Below are 23,554 nucleotides of genomic sequence, written 5' to 3'. Positions count from 1 at the left end.
CCTTTCCATGTCAGGTGGCATGGGAGACGCTAGCCTTTTGCCAGACCCTTCAGCGCTTGCTAGATCTCTAAGCAGTTGTCCAGTGTCCCCTCAGGAGTGCGGTATCGGCTGGTACGCCATTTCCTTTATGGGGCCCTAAAGGGAGGGGACCTTTCGGCCCATCCTTGGTTTAAACTGAGGTCAACAGGACTCTCAGAATTCCCTTTTATTCGCATGGACACACTGCAGTCTGTCCTTCTGGTGGTTCAGCCGGGGGAGTTCCTGACTTCTCTCGCTCTGGCGGAGGCCTACTTGCCTGTTTCCATTCGGGCCGCTCCTCAGCTCTTTCTTTGCTTGGCGATATTGGGTCTGCACTATCAGTTCTGGGTGCTTCCCTTGGGCCTGGCCACGACTCCCCGGACGTTCGCCAAGTTGATGGTGGTCGTCACGGTGGCATTGCAGCCAGAGGGCATTCTGGTGCACCCCTTCTGGGATGACTGGTTGTTTCGGGCAAAGTCATTGCAGGAGAGCGCCCGAGTTACGGCTCGGGTGGTTGAGTTTCTCCGGTCGCTGGGCTGGGTGGTCAACCTTTCCAAGAGTCGGTTGGTCCCCACTCAGTATCTGGAGTACCTTGGAGTTCTGTTCGACACCTCCTTGGGGAAGGTCTTCCTTCCAGAGGCCCGGGTAAGCAAATTGCAATCTCAGATTCGCCTTCTTTTGGCGTCCCGGTGTCCTCGGGCGCAGGATTTCCTCCAAGTCTTGGGGTCGATGGCAGCGTTCCTGGATGTTGTGTGGTGGGCCCACATGTCTCTTCAGTATGCTCGGCTCCGTAGATGGTCACCCCAGTGGCTCAGTTTGGAGGTCCCTGTCCCTCTGTGAGGCTTGACGCGCTGCAGTCTTCTTTGGTGGCTCCAGACCTCTCATCTGGTCCAGAGGATGAGTCTGGACCTATCGCAGTGGACGGTGCTTCTCTCGGATGCCAATCTCCTCGGTTGGGGGGGCTCAGTGTCTAGGGGCACCTGGTCCATGGAGAAAGCATCCTGGTCAATCAACATGTTGGAGACCAGAGCCGTCCCTCTGGCGCTATTAGCCTTCCGCTTCCGCTTGAGGGGCAAGTCGGTCAGAGTCCGGTCTGACAATGCCACAGCGGTGGCTTATGTCAATCGTTGAGGCACCAAGAGCGCTCAGGTGGTGGAGGAGGCGGCTCGGCTCATGCTTTGGGGCGGAGTCACGCCTTCTGGACCTCTCAGCCTCTCACATGGCCGGGGTAGAGGTTGTTCAGGCGAACTTCCTCAGTCACATCTTAGATCACAGAGAGTGGTGTCTCAGCCCTGTGGCTCTTCAGTTGATAATGCCGGCTTGGGGTCAGTCCCTGATGGACCTGTCGGCCACGAGTGGCAAGGCCAAGGTGTTCCGCTTCTTCAGTCGTCGCAGGGATGGACTGGCCGAGGGTCTGGATGCTCTGGTTCAACCATGGCCAACAGAGGGGCTGTTGTGCAGGTTCCCTCCGTGGCCATTAGTGGGCAGAGTTCTTCTCCGCATTGTTCGCCATCCGGGTCTGGGGGTTCTGGTGGCTCCAGATTGGCCTCGACATCGGTGATACGCAGATCTGGTGACACTCTGGTGGCGGATCCTCTTCCTCTGCCTCCCTTGGACGACCTTCTGACACAGGGTCCCATTCCCATGTTCGACCCGTCTCCCTTCTGTCTTACGGCTTGGCTTTTGAAAGGGGTCGCCTTGGTAAGAAGGGGTATTCAGATAGGGTGATTTCTACACTCTTGGGGTCCTGGAGGCTTTCTACCTCTCAGGTTTCTGTGTGGATTTGGCACTTCTTTGAAGGGTGGTGCCAGGTGCGGGGAGTGGTCTCTCTTCGCGTTTCTGTGCCTAACTTCTTAGAGTTCTTGCAAGATGGCATGGATAGAGGCCTGGCTTCGGCTTCTCTCCGGGTTCAGCTTGTGGCCTTGTCAGCCTTTCGGGGGTTTGTGACGGGTCAGCGTTTGACAGCCATTCCTGATGTGATTCGCTTTTTGCGGGCGGCCAAGGTGCTCAGGCCTCCCGTGCGGTCCTCTATTCCCTCTTGGAATCTCAGTCTGGTTCTCTCTATTCTGATGCACCCGCCCTTCTTACCGTTGGGCGGCTGCTCTTTGAAGGACCTTCCTCTGAAGACGGTCTTTTTGGTGGACATTTCTTCCGCTAGGCGTGTTTCTGAGCTACATGCTTTCTCTTGTAGGGCTCCCTTCTTGGAGTTTTCTAGGGAGCAGGTTGTCTTGAGGCCTGTTCCTTCCTTTTCTGACAATAGTAGTTTTTCCTTTTCATGTCAATCAATCTGTGGTCCTCCCGGTCTTGGGTAGTTGGGAGGGCTCTTCTGAGCAAAGTCAGCTGAGCATGTTGGTCGGGTCCTTCGCTCTTATGTGCACCGGACCCAGGAGATCAGGAAATAAAATAATGTCTTTGTCCTTCTGACTGGTCCTCTTAGTGGGCTGGCGCTTCTAGGGCTACTATTGCATGCTAGATCAAGGAGACTTTTGCTTCCGCTTCTCTTCTGGGGCAGCAGCCCGTTCCGGAGTTTCTCAAAGCTCATCCTACTCGGGGTCAGGCGGCTTCTTGGGCTGAGTCGTCGCTCGTGCCTCCAGTGGACATTTGTACGGCTGCGGTTTGGTCTTCCTTGTATTCCTTTGTCAGACTTTTTCAGGTAGATGTTCTGGCGCGTCAGGACGCGGTGTTCGGTGTGTGTGTTCTGATGTCGGCCCGTCGGGGGTCCCGCCCGTGTGAGGGACTGCTTTGGTACGTCCCATTCGTAAAGATTAACCTCTACTGGTCTGGAGAGTGCTAAAGAAGGAGAAATTAGGTTCTTACCTGCTAATTTACTTTCTTTTAGCTTCTCCAGACCAGTAGAGGTCCCCACCCTGTCTATTGTTGTTGTGCTTGGGGCTGTTTCGCGGGCAGTTTTGTTTTTTGCTGCGGGTTCTAGTATTTTTCTAGGGCCGGGGAGAATTAAAGAACAGCGGCTGTGGCTCGGCTGGCTTAGCTGGCGAGCTGTGGGGACATTTTCCTTCTGGTATTTCTCCTCTGCATTTTCCAACAGCATTTGGGTATGTTATTTGTTACTCCTGTTCGGAGTATTGTTTTTCTTTCTGTTTTCCAGTTCTTAGTTCTGCTTGGCTATTCGGCAGACTGATGTAAATAGAGAAGGGAGTATATTATATACTGTCCCACAGTTTTGTTTTCAGTCTCCACCTGCTGGTCATGATTGGATATATACCCATTCGTAAAGATTAACCTCTACTGGTCTGGAGAAGCTAAAAGAAAGTAAATTAGCAGGTAAGAACCTAATTTCTCCTTTTAGTGCCAGCCAGCATGTTGAATGTACTGCGCTGCTCCGACACTCCTAGGAACTCTATGACCGTCGGAGCAGCGCAGAGCATTCAGTGCGCTGGCTGGCTCTAAAAACCTCTTCCACAGTTTTGTAAAAATGGGGGTTTATTAGTAAATTGGTTTCAATTATGAGCTTTAACAAAAAATAAAACAAATTGAGTGATAAGCGTTTATCTTCTTAGGCGTGATTCTATAAAAAATAGGCACCTATTGCATGGCACCTAGCAGCGCCTAACTCCAAAGTAGGCATGGTTTGGGGGCTGAGAAATACTTGAGCGCTGCTAGGTGCAATTCTCTGAAGGATTTACTGTATTTTTTGCTCTATAAGATGCACTTTTTTCCCCAAAAAAATTGGTTGGAAATAAGGGTGCGTCTTATAGAGCGAATACCCGCCCCCCTTCCCCCGACCTTAATTCCTTTGGCGGTCCAGCGCAGTAGGGCAGGAGCTTTCAACCTCCTGCCCTTTCCTCCGGCTGACTCCCTCTATGTAGACACTGCTGTCTACAAGCTTATCCTAAGTGCCGCTCCACGTCTCTTCAGCTCCATGATTTCGGCAACAGCGGGGGAAGGCTCCGTCGGTGCTGTAAAAAAAGGAAAAGGACTTCTGACGGTGCACTGCCACTGCCTTGCTTGAAACACGAAGACTCCTGAGTCCTGCTGACATCGGGACTGGTAAAGAGCCGGCGAAGAAGCAACATGTCTCTTCAGGGCCCTTTCTCCAGCTGACTCCCTCCTGCCCTTTCCTCCAGCTGACTCCCATGGCGCAGGACAAGGCAGGAAGCAAAACGCTTGCACCTGCCTTCTGCACCAGTTTGACTCTGACACAGCATCAGAGTCAAAGCGGTGCAGAAGGCAGGTGCAAGCGTTTTGCTTCCTGCTTTGTTCTGTGCAGCCGGAGTCAGCTGGAGGAAAGGGCAGGAGGCTGAAAGCGCTGGACCGCCAAAGGAATGAAGGTCGGGGGGGAGGGCGGGTATACGCTCTATAACACGCACCTTTATTTCCAACCAATTTTTTGGGGAAAAAAGTGCGTCTTATAGAGCGCAAAATACAGTAAATAATTCAGACAATTGCACCTAGCGGAAGTCAGCTAGAGGAAAGGGCAGGAGGGAGTCAGCTGGAGGAAGGGCCCTGCCGCTCGGGAGTAAGCTGGAGGAAAGGGCAGGAGGCTGAAAGCTCCTGCCCTACAGCCCTGGACTGCGGGAGGAATTGAGGTAAAGGGGGGGCCCTTGCCTGCCTGCCTGTCTCGGTGTGGGGGCCCTGGAGGGGGGACCCTGCCTGTCACCAGGCCATTAGGCCTGTCTGCCTATCACTAGGCCTGCCTGCCACTAGGTATACCAGCCTGCCTGTCACTAGGCCACTAGGCCTGCCTGCCTGCCCTGTGCCTGCCTCATCTGTGCCCTGGCTTACCCTGTGCCCTGTCCCAGCCTGCCCTGTCCCGGCTTACCACTAGACCACCAGAGGGGGGGGACAGGGTACAGAGTATGGCAGGGAGGAGGGGACAGGATGCAGAACCTGGCAAGGAGTGTAGGGTTGGGTGCAGAGCACGGCAGGGAGAATTTGGTTCAAAATGGTTTTTTTCTTGTTTTCCTTCTCTAAATCTAGGGTGCGTCTTATGGTCAGGTGCGTCCTATGGAGCGAAAAATATGGTAGGCCTTTAAAACTCTGGCCTATACTACAGGCGCCTAAGTTTTAAGTAAAGCACAATTTTAGACTAGAGAGTTGCACGGGGACAGAAATCCCACCCGTCCCCGCCAGGATCCTCTCCGTCCTCGCACGGGGACAGAAATCCCACCCGTTCCCGCCAGGATCCTCTCCGTCCTCACCTGTCCCTGTCAGGATCCTCTCCGTCCCCACCCATCCCCGCAAGGAATTACCTCCATCCCCGCCCGTCCCCATAAAAAGCAGGAATTACTTCTGACAGGATCATCAATTCCACAGTTTCTTTTGTGTTTGCACTGCTTTTTCCTTGTGGAATCTCTTTGGTGGAACCCTTTTTTTGTTTTCTGTTCAGGTAATTAACTTATAAACCCCCTCTTTTACTAAGGCTGACGTGTCCATTATATTATATGGACGAACCCTGCTTCCAAAGCCTTCCATCCCCGTGGGAGTCCCGTGGGTTAGGGGGGATTCCCACGGGACCCGCGGGATTCCCGCGATCCCCATTCCTGTACAGACCTCTATTTTAGACCCCATTTACAGAATTTCCCCCTTAGTGCCTAACTTTAGACAACCTTTATAGAATTAGAACATAAGAAGTTACCTCCGCTGGGTCAGACCAGTGGTCCATCATGCCTAGCAGCCCGCTCCCGTGGCAGCCCATCAGGTCCATGACCTGTAAAGTGATTTTTTGTCTGGAACCCATTCATTCCCCGTTTCCCTTCTATCTGTTAACCTTCATAGTCCTATCTCTACCCCTATCTGTATTCCTCAATCCCCGAGTCCTTCAGGAATTTATCCAATCCTTCTTTGAAACCCTGTAATGTACTCTGTCCTATCACTTCCTCTTATGTGTTTAGACACTCCTGAGGGAAGCAAATAGAACAGGAGTGCAAATGACCCTTTTGTGTGTGTATTAGAACAAGCAAGTATGTGTATATTTTATAACTGGCACATACATGTACTGAATTACACCTATCTTAAAGCAGGTCTAAATGTGCTTGCCTAGTTACTATGGAGTAATTTTATAAAGGTCCATATGATTCCCCCCCCCCTCATTTAGATGCTCTTTTATAAAATTATTCTCATTACGGTTATTTTCAAAATAAATAGAAACATTCATGTTCTGTGTTAAAAAGGTATTCTATTATTTGGAAGTTTGCTGTCTCTGAAGATCTATTTATTTTATTTATTTATTTAAAAATTTGTATACACCGCATAAAAACTAGATAAATTGTAATGTAGTCTTTGTTTGTTTTATGCTTCTGGCGTTTCTGTTAGGTCTTCCTCTCTCACAATCTGCAGTGTATTGCCCTTTAAGGTCCTTGTAAAGGGGCCAAGGCAGAAGTCTGTACTTAACATTCATATGATAAAGGTTCTGTTGTTAGAAGTAGAGAGAATATCTATTTAGGCTTGGATTGTCGAGACTCTACTTTGTAGGCTGTGTAAGCAATATAAGTCAGTGGTTCTCAGCCCCTTACCATATCCAGTGCAGACTGTTCACAGTGGGCACAAGATTAATGTATACACATGGGACAACCATATATACAAATTAATCTCATGTATATTCACTGTGAATATCCTCAAAGTCCAAGTGGCTGTTTGGTTTTAGGACAGGCATGAGATCCTTATGGTACAGTTCCCTTTCAAGGAGAACTAAGAAAAAAATAGTCAGTTGAGAACATCCCTTTGTCAGAGCTTACCTTAAAAGGGTCGGAGCCAACGGCGCGCAGCCGTTCGGCGCGCGACAAAGGCGAGCGACTAAGGTGCTCGCCCTAGCAAGCTAGCCTTTGCAAAGGAGCCGTTGAAGGAGCCAGGAAACTTGGACACCAGCGGAGTAACACCAACAAACTCACACCAAGCAGGAAGGTAGATACAAATCCTAGACTTTAGCTAGCTACACAATAGGGCACACTCCCTCACATACCACACACCTAGAGGGGAAACAGAGGAAGAACAGAGTACTCACTGACTCCAACACCATAACACAAACAAAATCAGAACCGACATAAGCCAGGAGACTCACTACAAGCAGGAAGGTAGCCACAAAACACAATCTTTATCTAGTTACACAGCAGGGCACACACTCTCTCACATACCACACACCCAGAGGGGAAAAAGGCACTCACAGACGCTAACACAGTAACACTAGCGGACTGAGATCAAACAGTAACACTAGCAGACTCACAAAAAGGAAGGTAGAAACCAGGAAGCCAGAAAACATCCAGACGACAGAGACAGAAGGTCCATAACCGATTTGCCCAAACAACTCAGAAGGGGGACAAGAGATGGATGCCCAGGGAAGCCAGAAGGTGAGCTTTCCAGTCTTCTGCACCGGCTGCAATATGTATGACTACCTCCCTTCGGGGACTAAGGCATACATTTGCAGTCGCTGCATGGAGCTGGATAGCTTGAAACGGCAGGTCCGGCTACTAGAGGAGTCAGTGCTGAATATAAAAGAACTCCTCACCTTTGAAGAGGAAATATGCGAACAGGAGAAGCTTCTAGTCCAGTTCAGTCCAAACGAAGAGGTCAAGGAACTAGAAAGATACATCGAGGAAGCACACCAGCAGCATGTGGAGAACAGTACCCGAACAACTCTGGAAGAAGGCCTGGATAAGAGAAGAGAAAACATCCCTGCAAATTCTGGAGAAAAGAAAGCGGAGACAAGGGGCGATCACACACCAGGAGTAAGAGGGAGACTGCAGGAGGACACCCCCCACCCGAAGAGCAGAAAACAACTTCAGGAGTATCGCAGGAAGAAGACGATCGGCCCTATACCATGGATGTAGACTTACGACCCCCAAGGAACCACCGAATAAAGAAGATGGGGATCATCGTGGGAGACTCCATCGTATGGCATGTGGACAGCTACACCGCAGGAGGGAGAGAGGATAGAATCGTCACCTGCCTGCCAAGAGCAAGAGTGAAGGATGTGGCCAACAGGATCTCCAGGATCATAGACAGCGCAGGGGGAGAGGACACTGCTGTGCTTATCCACGTGGGAACCAACGATGTGAGCAGACGGAAGTATGACAGGGAAGAAATGAAGGGTCAGCTCCGCTCACTCGGAAGAATACTGAAGATCAGGGAGGTGAAGGTAGCCTTCTCCGAGATCCTCCCAGTACCAAGAGCGGATGGAAGGAGGCAAGGGGAACTGCAAGCAATCAATGCCTGGATGAGACGATGGTGCGAAGAGGAAGGCTTTGACTTCATGCGCAACTGGACAACGTTCTGGAGAAGAAGCAAGTACTACAGGAAGGACGGACTGCACCTCAACGAGGAAGGAGCAAGAGTATTGGCAGGCAACATCAAGAAGGCCATCGAGAAGGCTTTAAACTAAAAGTCAGGGGAAAGCCGACAGTCGACCACCAGTCGATGGTCCGGGCGACAGGATGTCCCAAAGAAGGAACTATGGACAACTACTCAGACACAGGAGGGGACGACCACAAAGCATTTAAGAGAGACAATACAGGAGCAAGGAAGGATACCGTGAAGGAACCAGGGGAGACTGCTAAGCTTAAGGAGTCTAAGAAGGCAACACAAAGGGAACTCAAATGTATGTATACGAACGCTATAAGTTTGAGAAACAAAATGGGAGAATTAGAAGCAATAGCAAAGAACGAAGAACTGGAAATCATTGGCATAATAGAAACCTGGTGGAATGACGAAAACAAATGGGATACAGTACGGTACTTCAGGGATACAAACTGTACAGAAGAGATAGAGTGGGGCAGAAAGGTGGAGGTGTTGCACTATATGTTTGTAAAGAAATAGAATCTGTGAGAGAGACTATGACAGAAGAGAAAAAGAAGCTGGAATCCCTCTGGATAAAGATTCCCAGACACAACAGAGCTGACACAAAGATTGGCCTTTACTATCAACCGCCAGGACAAATGGAAGAAACAGACGTGGAAATGATAGATGAAATTAAACACGAATGTAAGACAGGTAATGTCATAATCTTGGAGGATTTCAATTTTCCTGGAATAGACTGGAGCCTGGGAAATTCAAATTGTGGCAAGGAGGCAATGTTCCTGGAAGTGCTAGGAGACTGCTTTCTGGAACAATTGGTGGGAGAGCAGACAAGAGGAAACGTCACCTTGGACTTGGTCCTAAACGGCATTACAGGGCCAGCAAAGGAAGTAGAAGTCACGGTCCCGCTGGGGACGAGCGATCACAACATGATCAACTTCAGACTCGATGTCGGGAAGGGGAAAAGTACCAAAACCTCAACCACAACTTTAAACTTCAAAAGGGGAAGATATGATAGCATGAGAGCCATGGTGAAACAATGGATCAAGAAAAGAATGGGCAAAGTCAAAACGGTAGAACAGGCATGGTCCCTTCTGAAAAATACTATCACGGAAGCACAAAGCCTCTACATTCCGAGGATATCCAAAGCAAAGAAAAGCAAAGGCAAAAGAGAGCCGGCTTACTAAAAAGGTGAAGGAAGCCATAAAAGAAAAGAAGGACTCCTTCAAAGCATGGAAACGCACGAAAACAATCGAAACTTGGAACAAACACAAGGGTGACCAGAAGAAGTGTCACAGGGCGGTGAGGGATGCCAAAAAGGACTATGAGGAGAAAATAGCGCAGGAGGCCAAAAACTTCAAGCCCTTCTTCAAGTGCGTGAAAGGGAGAAAACCCGCAAATGAGGCGGTGGGACCGCTGGACGACCAGGGAAGGAAAGAGTACATCAAGGAAGACAAACAAATCGCAGACAGACTAAATTCATTCTTTGCGTCTGTCTTTACAAAGGAAGACACTGCAACAATTCCAGAAGCAGTGAAAGTGTTCAAAGGAGTAACAGAGAACAGCCTTACCACAGTAGACGTGGACTTGGACCAGATATACCGCCAGATCGACAAACTCAAAAGCAACAAATCCCCTGGACCGGATGGAATTCATCCGAGAGTCTTGAAAGAGCTAAAAGTGGAAATCGGAGAACTATTCCAAAAACTTGCCAACCTGTCAATCAAAACAGGGCAGATACCAGACGACTGGAAGATAGCGAATGTCACGCCGATATTCAAAAAAGGATCAAGAGGAGTACCGGGCAACTATAGACCTGTGAGTCTCACGTCGGTCCCTGGGAAGATGGTTGAGGCGCTGATCAAGGATAGCATAACCCGGCACCTAGACACACACGACCTGATGAAAGCCAGCCAACATGGATTCAGGAAAGGGAAGTCATGCTTGACGAATCTACTTCAATTTTTTGAGACAGTGAACAGACAAATTGATAATGGAGAACCGGTGGATATTATATACTTGGATTTTCAGAAAGCGTTCAACAAAGTTCCACATTTAAGACTCCTCAGGAAACTGCAGGGCCATGGAATAGAAGGAGATATACTAAGATGGATAGGAAAATGGCTGGAGAACAGAAGGCAGAGAGTGGGCATAAATGGGAAGTTCTCGGACTGGGAAAATGTGACTAGCGGTGTGCCCCAGGGCTCGGTACTAGGGCCCATCTTATTTAATATCTTCATCAATGACCTAGAGGATGGAACATCCAGTGAGATCATCAAGTTTGCAGATGACACAAAGCTATGCCGGGCCATCAAATCACAGAAGGACAGTGAAGAACTCCAGAGTGACTTGAGCCGATTGGAGAATTGGGCAGATAAATGGCAGATGAAGTTTAATGTGGAAAAATGCAAAGTGATGCACTTAGGCAGAAAAAATAAGGAACACAAGTATAGTATGTCAGGTGCAACTCTGGGAAAATCTGAACAGGAAAAGGACCTGGGAGTATTAATCAATAGGACACTGAAGCCGTCTGTGCAATGTGCGGCGGCAGCAAATAGAATGCTAGGCATGATAAAGAAGGGAATCACGAGTAGATCGGAGAAAGTCATAATGACGCTTTATAGAGCGATGGTCAGCCCACACTTGGAATACTGCGTCCAGCATTGGTCTCCATACCTAAAGAAGGATATCATACTGCTAGAGAGGGTGCAGAGACGAGCAACAAAGCTGGTGAAAGGTATGGAGAACCTGGATTATGAGGAAAGACTTAAGAGACTGGGGTTGTTCTCCCTTGAGAAAAGGAGACTACGAGGGGATATGATCGAGACATTCAAAATACTGAAAGGAATCGACAAAATAGAGCAGGAAAAAACGTTATTTACAATGTCCAATGTGGCACGGACAAGAGGACATGGGCTGAAGCTAAGGGGGGACAAGTTCAAGACAAATATCAGGAAGTTCTGCTTCACGCAACGAGTGGTGGACACCTGGAATGCTCTCCCAGAAGAGGTAATTGCGGAATCCACCATTCTAGGATTTAAGGGTAAGTTAGATGTACATCTCCTTATGAGTGGCATGAAGTGACATGGGTAGGGGTAGGCTAGATGCACTTCTCTTTACGAGAAGCTTGGAGCGATATGGGGACCAAAACTGCCAGGGTACACCTGGCGGGGCCTCCGCGTGTGCGGATCGCCGGACTTGATGGACCTAGGGTCTGTTCTGGAGATGGCGCTTCTTATGTTCTTAAGCCCTGCTCTTTTTGTTTTCTGGGATCCCTGATGACATATGAGTGCCTTGTGATGCCTCCTGCTTCATATACACACATTTTTAATGTTTTGTTATTTCTAAAGCTTTAGATTTACGTTTACTAGTTGACTTTTGTGTAAGAAAAAATTAAAACACTCTGTTTATATTCTTAGTGTGTCACTTGTGAACAAAGCCATTGTGGATTACTATTTTGTGGAGCTGAACATGGAGAAGCACTTTGAAGCCCTCCGGCATTTCTTGTTGATGGAAGATGGAGAGTTTGCCCAGTCTCTCAGTGAGCTACTCTTCGATAAGGTACAATACTTCTCTTCACCTCACATCTTGACAAATAATGATCACCACTGAAAGCTTTCCAGGCTTTCAAGGTTGAAATCTTTCTTGCATTTTAGTCAAGTATTTGACAGATGCCCTTCACTTACCATTGGTTTTATTGTGCTTTTTTGTATGTGTGTGTTTATTACATTACATTACATTATTGATTTCTATTCCGCCTTTACCTTGCGGTTCAAGGTGGATTACATAAGAATTGTTATGATATTAAGAATTACATATTGTTAAGATAATAAGAAGTACTTAAGGAATAGTTTGAACATTTACTAATTTGCTAAGAAGTAGATAGTATTGCATGTCTGGTTGTGTTATATTGGTTTTATTTATTTTTTGAAGAGTAGGGTTTTTGTTTCTTTTTTGAAGGTTTTGTAGTCTCTGGTCGAAGTCAGCAGATTGGTGAGTTGTCTGTCCAGTTTCGTTGCTCTGGTGGCTAGTAGGTTGTCATACAGTTTTCTTCATTTGATGTTTTTGGTTGGCCGGTGTGTGAATATTGTGTGGGTTCTCCTGTGTCTGGTTGGATTTTTACATGTTTGAAAACCTGAGCAACTTGTCTTCTGAAGACCATAATTTGACCGGACTGTCCTTAGAGAAGATTTCCAATATTTTTTGCAAGTTTACAAGTTGGATCAGTGGGAGAAGCAGGATCTGGCACCTGGATTCCTTGGCTCTCAGCTCGCTGATGATAACCACTGTAGGGGTTGTTCTCAAAAGGATGCCTAAAGTTAGGCACCAAAATAAAATACTCTTAAGTGTAAATTCCACACTGGTAGTTTTGCACACAAATTGCCATTATAGAATAGCAGCATAAATCTGCATTTATGCATCTAATGAGGTGCTCATGTCCTAATGCTGCCAATCTACTATAATAAAACCCTAAGCGTGCAAGCGCACTTCAAACTTCATGTTCTCTGCGTCCATGATCCGTAGCTCTGGGGCAGTTGTACTGCGCATGCGGAGTTTTAAATGGCGATCATGGACGCAAGGAGGTGGAGAACACGCCGTTGACTCCCCCTCCTGTCCTCACTCACTCCAAGGCCCGCGGGGTGTTCAAAATTGGCCCACCAGACAACAAATCGCTGCTGCTGCTGCCGCTGCTCTTCATTCACCTCTTCAAAGCAGCCTGCTGAGTATTGCCAGCCAGCTGTAGCGAACCTCGCAGGCCGCTCACCACCTCGGGAGCACGTTCCTTCTGATGCAATCCCGTACATCAGAGATGGGGCGGGATCGCGTCAGAGGGAACGTGCTACCGAGGTGGAGAACGGCCTGCAAGGTTCGCTACAGCCAGCCGGCGATCCTCAGCAGGCTGCTTTGAAGAGGCGAATGAAGAGCAGCGGTTTGTGCCAGTGGGCCAGAAGAGACCAGGAAGCCAGGATGGAGGGAGGGTAAGAACGGCGGTTTGGGAGTAGATATTAGGGAGCAGGGAAGAGGTGCTGCTGGACAGGGGGAGATAAAACAAAGGGAGAAGGTCTGCTGCTGGACAGGGGGAGCAGGGAAGGGGTGCTGCTGAACAGTGGGGAGGTAAAAGGAAGGGAGAAGGGCTGCTGCTGGACAGAGGGAACAGGGAAGAGGTGCTGCTGGACAGGGGGGGAGGTGAAACGAAAGGTCTGCTGCTGGACAGGGGGAGCAGGGAAGAGGTGCTGCTGGACAGGGGATAGGTAAAAGGAAGGGAGAAGGGCTACTGCTGGACAGGGGGAGCAGGCAAGGAGTGGTGGTGGACAGCCAAGGAAAGAGAGAGAGACAGAAGGAAAGAGAGACAGAAAACAGCCAAGGAGAGAGAGAGAAATAAATAAATAAATAAAGACAGACACACACATCTATTCTAGCACCCGTTAATGTAACAGGCTTAAAGACTAGTTATTCATATAAATGATAATGTTCTAAAAATTGCACTTCCTAGTGCTAGGCAGGCCTCTGATCTACCCAGGTCAGGACCCTCTTGCAGTTGTGCATGATGGACTTAGGGTTCACAATTTATAGAATATCGACCAGCAATTAACTTACCAAATATTTATGGACCTCACATAAACTAGGAAAATGTTTTAATTCAATCCAACAGCTAATTTTTGGGCTGTTCTACTTTGACACCGCTGGGCACCATGGACCCTCACATTTAAAGCCTTTAGTGTTGAAAGATCTGGAGAAACTGCAACAGAAAGGAGTTTCCCACAAATTTAATTTGTCTAAAGAGGAGAGGAAAGCCTTGAGGCAGCTTTGGAATTATGATTCTATCATTATTTGCCATGCGGACAAAGGGGGAGGAGTTTTCATTTGGGGGAAAGATCAGTACAATTAGGAAGCTTGTTAGCAACTTTTGAATGGTACTAGTTATATGGAATTAAGTGATGATCCTTCTGATAACATAGCACATCAAATATTATTAGTAACACAAAAAGGAAAAAAATGATGAATTCCTAACAGTTAAGGAATTCAGATTTTTGAATTATGATAGATTTAGGGCTCCTTTTACAAAGGTGCGCTAGCATTTTTAACCCACGCACCAAATTAGCGTGCGCTAGCCAAAAATCTACCGCCTGCTCAAAAGGAGGTGGTAGCGGCAATTTAACGTGCGCTATTCTGCACATTAAGGCCCTAGCGCGACTTTGTAAAAGGAGCCCTTAAGGTTCCAGTGTTTTATCTTCTTCCCAAAATTCATAGAGACATGAATTGCCGCCCTTGCCCCGGAGAGGCCTATTGTGGCAGCTAGGGATTCCCAGTTGGAACGGGCATGTAAATTTGTGGACATATATATTCAATCGTTTGGAACAAGTGAAGTAATGATTCTTAAGAGTCCAGAGTCCAAAGCTTTTCAGCAGACTGCGTCTTATAGGTTTTTATGTGGTTTACCAATAGGTTTTTATGAGGTTTACCAAGTTTTAATATTAATAAAGTCCATCTCTGGAACATCATTTCTCCACATAGTTTTTTTGTTTCTTTAAGGATATCACACACTTTTTACAGATATTGGAAACAGAGGGACATTTGTCTTCCTCTGCCTTGTATACTTGACTTTTGATGTATGTTCGTTATACACTAGCATACCTCAAGATGAGGCGTTCAGATGTTTGGAAGAATTTTTAGAGACATTGCCACGTCCTCAACAATTTCCAGCTAAGTTTATCATGGAATTGAGCAGAATTGCTATGAAGCTTCCAAGTTTTATTAAAATTTGTTATCCCGCTTGTCAGATTTCTAAGAGGCTTACAGTAATAGGGATATACAAACAATAGTCATTACATGACGGTATAAATATACATTTAGACATTATAGACTGACTTAGATTACAGAAGGTAGAAGGGGAGAAATACAATATTGAATAGGACAGGAAGACATAGCATTTTACAACCATAAGATCAACAATACAATATCATACTGATTCAAATTCCTTTTTCCAGATTGTGTATTTCTGAGTTAAGTTCTTTGCAGATGCTTTGATGTGAGCTATAATCTCCAAGAAGTCAAATGTGGTGACAGTTTCTAGCTCGATGCTTGGGAGATTGTTGTCATCTGGCTGATGATTTTCAAGTGCATTGAAGATTTTTCTCACTGGTCGCATAGCAGCTTCTTTACAAACGAGCTTAATGTCAGAACTAGAATATCCATCTGTCTCCTTACCAAGTAATCTGTATTCCAGTTCAGTTCTCGGTTCTACCCCTCCACCGTTGTTCACCGGAGGAAGCCAATGCTCAATCATTGCCTGTCTTGCTTCACTATGTGGCAAATAAACTCTTCTCAAGACACCTTAACATAGTATAATCTAACTCCCATGGCAGATTAGAAGCTGCTAAAACAAAGACAAGATAATCAGATCTGGCCAAACCATCCATCTGTGCCAATAATTCTGTTTTCAGCCTCCGACTTCCTTCATTTTTGATGGCAAATTTTATCAGCAGTGCTCAGGGGTGGCAATGGGGGCTTCCTTTGCCCCCACTGTTGCCAATTTGTTTTTGGAACAATTTGAAGAAAGATGGATTTATTCCTCTTTACATTGAAAGCATGTGGTCTGTTGGCGACGATTTATTGACGATGTGTTTTGCATTTGGAGAGGTTCTGCATATGAATTAAAAACTTTTTCTGGGATTTTTGAATCAGTGCCATCCTAATGTAATGGCTGTCTGATATTCTTTTTGGATATAGAAGTAATAAGAATATAAGAACATAAGAATTGCCACTGCTGGGCAGACCAGTGGTCCATCGTGCCCAGCAGTCCGCTCACGCGGCGGCCCTTAGGTCAAAGACCAGTGCCATGAGAGACGTTTTGTGACATCAGTGTTCACTAAACACACAAATAGGAAATTCAGTTTTACACTTTTCCAGCATGCATCCTAAGCATATGAAAAATAATATCCCATTTTCCCAGTTTTTGCAGCATAGGTTTTGTAGTACAATGGCATATATAAGAGGGATGCTAAAGAACTGTATTTGAAGTTTATGGAGAGGGGTTATCCAAAGAAGGTGGTCAAACATGCAGTCTGAAGAGCATTTTATAACCCCTGTGAATCTCTATTACAATACAGGAAGACTGAACAGAATGTGGAGATTCTCCCCTTTGTTCAAAAGTTTACATTGCAATCAGATCAGATATATTGCATTATTAAGAAACATTTACCAGTGTTGGAAGTAAATCCTGTTTTACAAGAGATAAGTGTTATTTTCTTTTCAAAGGAATTCTAATTTAAAAGACAAATTAAGTAGATCGGATGTTTAGACATGTAAAACTGATACAAGGGTTTGGAGAGACAAGAAGTGTGGGAGCTGCTCTGTATGTTCTATCATGATAGAGGGCAATACTTTTTATTCTCATCAAACCAAGAAAAATTATGAGTTGAGGGACATTTTCTTCTTGCATGTCAAAAGGTGTGGTGTATTTAATACAATGCCCTTGTAAGTTGTGTTACATTGGGCAATGTCAAGAGTCCTCAAACCACGCCATTTTTTCCATAGCGGGGCTGATAGCAGGAGCCTCCCCCTGACACAGCGATAGTGAAACAGGGTTTCCCTGTCAGGGTATAATATTAATCACAGGATATCAGTGGAGTTTATCTTTGGATTTCCAATTGAAGATTAACTGTTCCTATGCCCCTACCCTTATGTGCTTTGAGCAATAGGAGGGTGCCGTATAACTGAGTTCTTTTTTTCTCCACTTGTTCTAGAATAGCGGCTTTTCTGGTTTCAGTGTGGTCACTGGATTTATTAAAATAGTGGTGGATGATAACACTGGCTTTTATGGAAGTGTAGTGACTTTTGTTAAATAAAGAAACACATGAGGATAGTAATAATGAAGACCTTGTGAACACCGGAGAAAAAATCTCTATAGATGATATGGTGAAAATGTGTGACCAGTTAATTGCTGGCATGGAACAACATGCATATTTTATCAGTGAGCATGAGATTATGGCAGTCTACTTGATCAAAGAGAGACTACTGAAACAGAAACCTTTGTTAATTAGACAGATTACACTGGAAGAAGTCTTTAAAAAGACTGCCACTGTTTCTGCAGTGATAGCTGATTACAGACAGAAAATGAGGCATGTTAGACGTTTTTGGCTAAGAAAGACTATGGGCTCCTTTTACAAAGGTGCGTTAGGGCCTTAACACGCGGAATAGCGCGCGCTAGCTGCTACCATCTCCTCTTGAGCAATTCTTATGTTCTTATGTTTCTAATCCGTTGCGTGCGCTAAAAACGCTAGCGCACCTTTCTAAAAGGAGCCCTATGTGTGACTAAAGATGATGCATGTTAAAGCTTCATTTAAGGTATTACTCCAGTACCATAGTTTAGAACAAGTTTGTGTTTGGCGTGCTTGAAGTGTTTAATGTTTGCAACTCTTTCCCCAGTAATGTGCACTTTGGGCCCCTTTTACAAAGCCATGGTAGTGACTTTGTAAAAGGGGCCCTTTGTGAATAGTGACGTACACACTTTTTCTGAAAGAGTACAGATTACTAAATAACATGGAAAACAAGATTATGAAAACTGTTGGGATGTGCACTTCTATATTTTATTTTATATCTGTCCTACATGAAAATTTGAGGCAAGGACATGTCAGCCAGTGCAGGCAAGTTTGTGTTTGAAGTGCTTGAAGTGTTTAATGTTTGCCTTATTTTGAAATAAAAAAAAGTTTGGTGGCAATTTTATGGTCTTAAGGTCTGTCTTTTTCTGAATTAACATTGTCATTCCAAAAACTGAAATATATGTGGTCCCAAGGATTTTGGATAAGGGATCTTGTAACCTATATTAAGTATTTTAAGATGTATCTAGTTTGGTTGATTCACTTTGCAAATGAAAATTTTCATGAGTATAAAAAGAAAAACGAGATTTTTGAGTGATGATTGAGAGTGGGAGTTCCACAGGCAGCAACTAAAATCTCACAAAGTCAGTTTTCTGTAAGCCAGAATCACTCTGGTCTTTTCTCATTTTAAAGTTAAGCCATGGCCTAGGAATAGTTTTTATTGTGTCTTTTGACAAATTATTAGCATGGGGCAAAATTTGTCCTGCTTTTTGTAGAATGGGTAATCCATAAAAAAAAATTTTAAACCAGTACTTCCCACATGACTTACTGAGAAAAAAACCACCAAATTCTTAAGGCCACTGCCATTCTAATCCCTATGAACCTTTTGGAGATGGTTGAAGAGCTTTGTGAATTGCTCCCTGATCAGACATTTTGATGCAATTTGCTTTTCCAAATAAGGATGGATGTTGAGGTACATGGTGAATTGCTATATTGAATGTGCTTCTATTCTTGGCTGTACGTATTTGTGACATTTTATGGCCTTTCAGTGGAATTGATGGAGGCAGAAACAATAGCAATATAAGAAATGGGATAAGCAAAAAACAATTTTAAGTTGCTTTCCCATCACTTCTTTGCCATAGAGCAATTGGGATCTATAATATTGTACCAGGAAGTTAATTGAACAGAACAAATGATCCATATAGTTCTTATCTACTATCATGTTCTCTTGCTACAACTGTAGTGATCAGTGAAAGGTAGATATCCAAGATATAGCTGAGCACCTAAGTTAGGGCCTAAGACCAGAAATTAGAACTGAATACCTAACTTACTTCTCTACCTGGCCACAGTCCTGGTCCCACCCACTCTTTAACTTCCTAAATTTAGATAAGAACATAAGAATTGCCATACTGGGACAGACCGAAGGTCTATCAAGCCCAGTATCCTGTTTCCAACAGTGGCCAACCCAGGTCACATGTATCTGGCAAGATCCCAAGGAATAAAACAGATTTTATGCTGCTTATCCTAGGAAAAAGCAGTGGATTTCCCCAAGCCGTCTTAATAATGGCTTATCGACTTCTCTTTTAGATGCTTGGGGAGTGTTTAGATCTCTCGTATATCAACCTGTAAAAGTTGACTTTTGTAGAATAATAATTCATGGTTTACAGCTTATTTGATTTTTGTTTTGAAAAGCTTGGATTAGGACAGACACCAGGAGAACTCCTGAATCCTTTGGTTCTCAATTCAATTTTAAACAAAGCTCTACAGTATAGTCTGCATGGAGACTCCCAGCTAGCTTCCAACCTCTCGTTCGCATTGAAGTACCTCCCTGAAGTGTTTAAACCTAATGCACCAGATGCCTTGAGCTGCTTGGAGCTTCATTATAAGGTCAGTAACTGATCTTTCTTCTTCAGCCTAAGCAGCCATTTTCTTTCAGCATTTATTGACACAATACAGCTATTGATTTCTTACTAAAAATATGTTAAAACAAAAAATAAGAAAGCTGGGAATGAAAGACAGGACAGCAAGTGATGCAATAGCTCTGCCTTTGTCTAGGTTGATTGGCCTCTGAACATCGTCATTACAGAGAGCTGCATGAGTAAATACAGCAAGATCTTCTCCTTTCTGCTGCAGCTGAAGCACATGGTGTGGACATTGAAGGACATTTGGTTCCATTTAAAACGCTCCGGTAAGAAGAAGACATCCACAAAATATCTCATTCTGTCTGCATGCTTCTGTAGACGTATACACAAGTCTTGGTGCGTAATGCAGATAAAGACCAAACTGGCCCAGCCAGCTTGTACTGGGATAAAGCACAGTTACTTACCGTAACGGGTGTTATCCAGGGACAGCAGGCAGATATTCTCACAACCCACCCACCTCCCCTAGTTGGCTTCTTAGCTTGCTTATGGAACGGAGGTACCGCGAGCCTACGTTGGGCGGGAAGGCACTTGTGCATGTGTTTATGTTTATTAAAATCTTTCTATACTGCCTATAAAGCCAAAAATGATCAAAGCGGTTTACATCGCAACTTAATCATATTTAAGAAAGGAACTCCATTAGAAAATAGGAAAGGAAAGAAATTAACATTTCTAAAACATATCCACTAAAACTTATATGAAATAAATAAATCCAAATCAACACGAACCAGTACAAATTAATGCAGATTGCGGTCCCCATTCCATTATTCAATTAGAGAAAGCCATTTGAAAAAAATGTGCTTTTAGATGTCTCTTAAAATTTTGAAATAATTCTTCCTTCCTGAACTCTACTGGTAAATTGTGCAGTGCGGGCAGTCGCAAAGTTTCTAAAAATTTAAAGTGACTACACTTTTAAAGCTGTCCATACCCGGGGCTCTGTGAATGATGTCTCCCACATGTGAGAATATCTGCCTGCTGTCCTTGGATAACACCTGTTATGGTAAGTAACTGCTTTCTCCATGGTCCCTACAAGTAATTAGAGTTCCAGCTGTCATTACTGATTTTCTTTTCTTTTTTAGCTTTGGTAAATCATGCATCAAATGCTGTTCAGTTTCGCCAGCTCCAGCTGTACAGACATGAGATGCAGCATTTTGTGAAAGTTATTCAGGGCTACCTCGCTAACCAGATACTTCATGTGACATGGTGTGAATTTAGAAACAAGCTATCTGCCGTTGGAAACCTGGAAGAGATTCACCGAACGCATGCAGAGTACCTCAACAAAGCGCTTTTCCGGTAAACAGATTGCCTTTCTTAAGCTAAATCAAAGAGAATGTGGTGTTGAGATGGTCATGTGCCAATGTCTTAGAGGCTTTTACAGCACTACTAGATCTCACACTTTCTCTTTTTGTGAAAATAGCAGAAAATATTAGATTCTGTGCTATGTGGGGGTTTTTAATGTTTTGTAGGGCAGTGGGAAAAAAACAAAATTAAGTAGCAAGAGCAATTCAGAAAAATATGATACAGGTAAAAAACAAGAGATCTACTTCTCTTGTTTTTTACCTGTATCATATTTTTCTGAATTGCTCTTGCTACCTAATTTTGTTTTTTTCCCATGCATGGTCCTACTTTGGTAGAGATTTGCTTATGGAACTGATTATTTTCCGATTGTGCATTAACTGTGAGGCATGTAGAAATTGGTCACTGGGTCTGCCTGTGTCTGCGGAGGCATAATGGAAAATAAAAAGCATCTATTGTACATATACAATGTACTTTCCAAGGAGCAGCTCTAGGGCCAAAAAATTTTTTGTTGTAATTTAGTTGGCAAATTAAACAAACCCATTAAGATTCCCCTTTATAAATTTGAAGGGGGTGACAGATGGCATTTTCTTCTTCTCTTGACACAATGGACCTTCAAATGTAAGCGCATGAAGATTTTTCTCCAGTTAAGTCATTTGGTCCAGTCATTTAATAATAATAACTTTATTTTTGTATACCACAGTACCATGACAGTTCAGAGCGGTTAACAGAGGAAGAGACTGTACATTGTCAGTGATGTTACATACAAGACATTAGTTTAACTTAGCGTTCAGTTTAACTTAGACATTCAGATTACCGATGGACTTTGACCAGGGTGCCATGAACTAGGGCTGCTCCTTCAGACACAGACTCCACTTTTAAAGTTGCGTGATAATTGAGTCCCCAGGGGCTGTGAGCAGTGTCTCTGCAGGAAAACAAAACAAGAAGACCCAGATTTCCACAGGATTAAAAGCAAAGCAAAAACAAACAAAACTGCAGAAATCCCAATGTTCTGGACCTCTGTTTTATTTCTTCCAACAATCTTTGGGACTCTGTCCACATTTATACTTGGCAGACCCGACACAGGCCATGTTTTGGGAAAAAAACACCTTCCTCGGGGAGGTCCAAGTATAGAATAAAAAGGTTATACTGTGTTAGAACATAAGAATTGCCGCTGCTGGGTCAGACCAGTGGTCCATCCTGCCCAGCAGTCCGCTCATGCGACAGGCCTCAAGTCAAAACCGGCGCTCTAAATGAGTCCAGCCTCACCTGCGTACATTCCGGTTTAGCAGGAACTTGTCCAACTTTGTCTTGAAACCCTGGAGGGTGTTTTCCCCTATAACAGACTCTGGAAGAGCGTTCCAGCTTTCCACCACTCTCTGGGTGAAGAAGAACTTCCTTATGTTTGTACGGAATCTATCCCTTTTAACTTTAGAGAGTGTCCTCTCGTTCTTCCTACCTTGGAGAGGGTGAACAACCTGTCCTTATCTACCAAGTCTATTCCCTTCAGTACCTTGAATGTTTCGATCATGTCCCCTCTCAATCTCCTCTGCTCAAGGGAGAAAAGGCCCAGTTTCTCTAATCTTTCACTGTACGGTACTTATGCGCCAGAACAAGTTGTTTTTCAGTTTTTCTCATACTTGGTTGGCCAAGTATTTCACCTATATTTGCACACAATCATGCAATTAAAAATGTTAATTGATGTACAGCTTTAGTTTTGATTAATTTGAGTTAAGATGCAAAAGGGGGAAAGCTTCTTTTCTGAGACTGCATATATTTTATTTGTTCTAAGTTCCTACTGCTCCTCTTGATGTGGACTTGTTTATATAATTCTTGATTTATGGGAATTAATATGTGGATGATTTCATATTTTTTCTTATCTGGTTGTGAATATAAAATATTTTGAAATGCAAATGGCAACAAAAAAGATGGATGCGGTGTTGCCCCTCCAGGAAGAAGTGAGAAGCAGTCTGTCATTATAGAGTCAGGTTTTAAGTTCATTTCAGACAAAGCTGAGGCAAGGAATGAATCTTTCCTTAGCAAAGCAGCAGATGAATCCAGAGACCAATGGGATAGCTCACTTCTACCAGCAGGTGGAGATAGAGAAACTGATTAACAGGTGTACTTATTTGCTGGCACTCCTCCTGTCTCATCAGTATTCTCTATCTCCAAGCAGGTGGAAGTCGCTATTCAACTAGCTCCTGGATTCTGGCTGTGGCTGGAACTTTATTACCTCCTGTTGAGATTTTCTCTTCAGTGAGACTGCCATTCTGTTTCTCCTGTTGAGTTTTTTCTCTTCAGTGAGACAGGGGTGTCTGGCTAATCGGTGCCGGCTTTAGAGGTTACACTTGGGCCCTCCCTTGTCCCTGCCTCACCCTCCCTCCAATGATAGAGGGTCTGCCCTGGTCCCTATTTTTCTTCTTTCCCATTTAAAAAAAAAAAAAAGGGGGGGGCCTACACAGCTGACTTTTTGCCCTGCTCGTGCTAGGCTGCAGGTGTTGCCGGCGTCTACCGGCACTATCCAGTAGATTGTGAGTATGTATTTTACTCTACTGGTCTCTGAACTTTGTAGTTGTGTGAGAGCTGTGGGTTTTTGACTATGGCGGTTTTGTTTTGTGGTGAAATATGTTATGGTATCAGCTTGATTCATTGAGGGTATTCCTGCGCATAACTAAGGAGCGCTTCTTTTTTCTTACCCTAGCGCTTGTGCTGTGGGGTTGGTAGTTTCTGGGACATTGTTTCTTGATACTGCCA

General features: G+C 44.7%; 1 protein-coding gene across 4 annotated transcripts in view; it reads left to right on the top strand.

Moving 5' to 3' along the window:
* The window catches only part of TUBGCP6 (tubulin gamma complex associated protein 6), a 103,259-nt gene that overhangs the window by 68,888 nt on the left and 10,817 nt on the right, over window positions 1-23,554 (top strand). For all 4 annotated transcript variants that reach the window (XM_033959181.1, XM_033959180.1, XM_033959182.1 and 1 more), the window contains exons 21-24: window positions 11,685-11,826; window positions 19,278-19,472; window positions 19,641-19,773; window positions 20,584-20,797. In XM_033959181.1, the coding sequence (XP_033815072.1) occupies window positions 11,685-11,826; window positions 19,278-19,472; window positions 19,641-19,773; window positions 20,584-20,797 (684 nt within the window). The remainder of the gene's footprint in view (window positions 1-11,684; window positions 11,827-19,277; window positions 19,473-19,640; window positions 19,774-20,583; window positions 20,798-23,554) is intronic.

The sequence above is a fragment of the Geotrypetes seraphini genome, chromosome 9, assembly GCF_902459505.1.
Source record: "Geotrypetes seraphini chromosome 9, aGeoSer1.1, whole genome shotgun sequence".
Classification (NCBI taxonomy): domain Eukaryota; kingdom Metazoa; phylum Chordata; class Amphibia; order Gymnophiona; family Dermophiidae; genus Geotrypetes; species Geotrypetes seraphini.
This window is presented reverse-complemented; position numbering and strand designations above follow the sequence as displayed.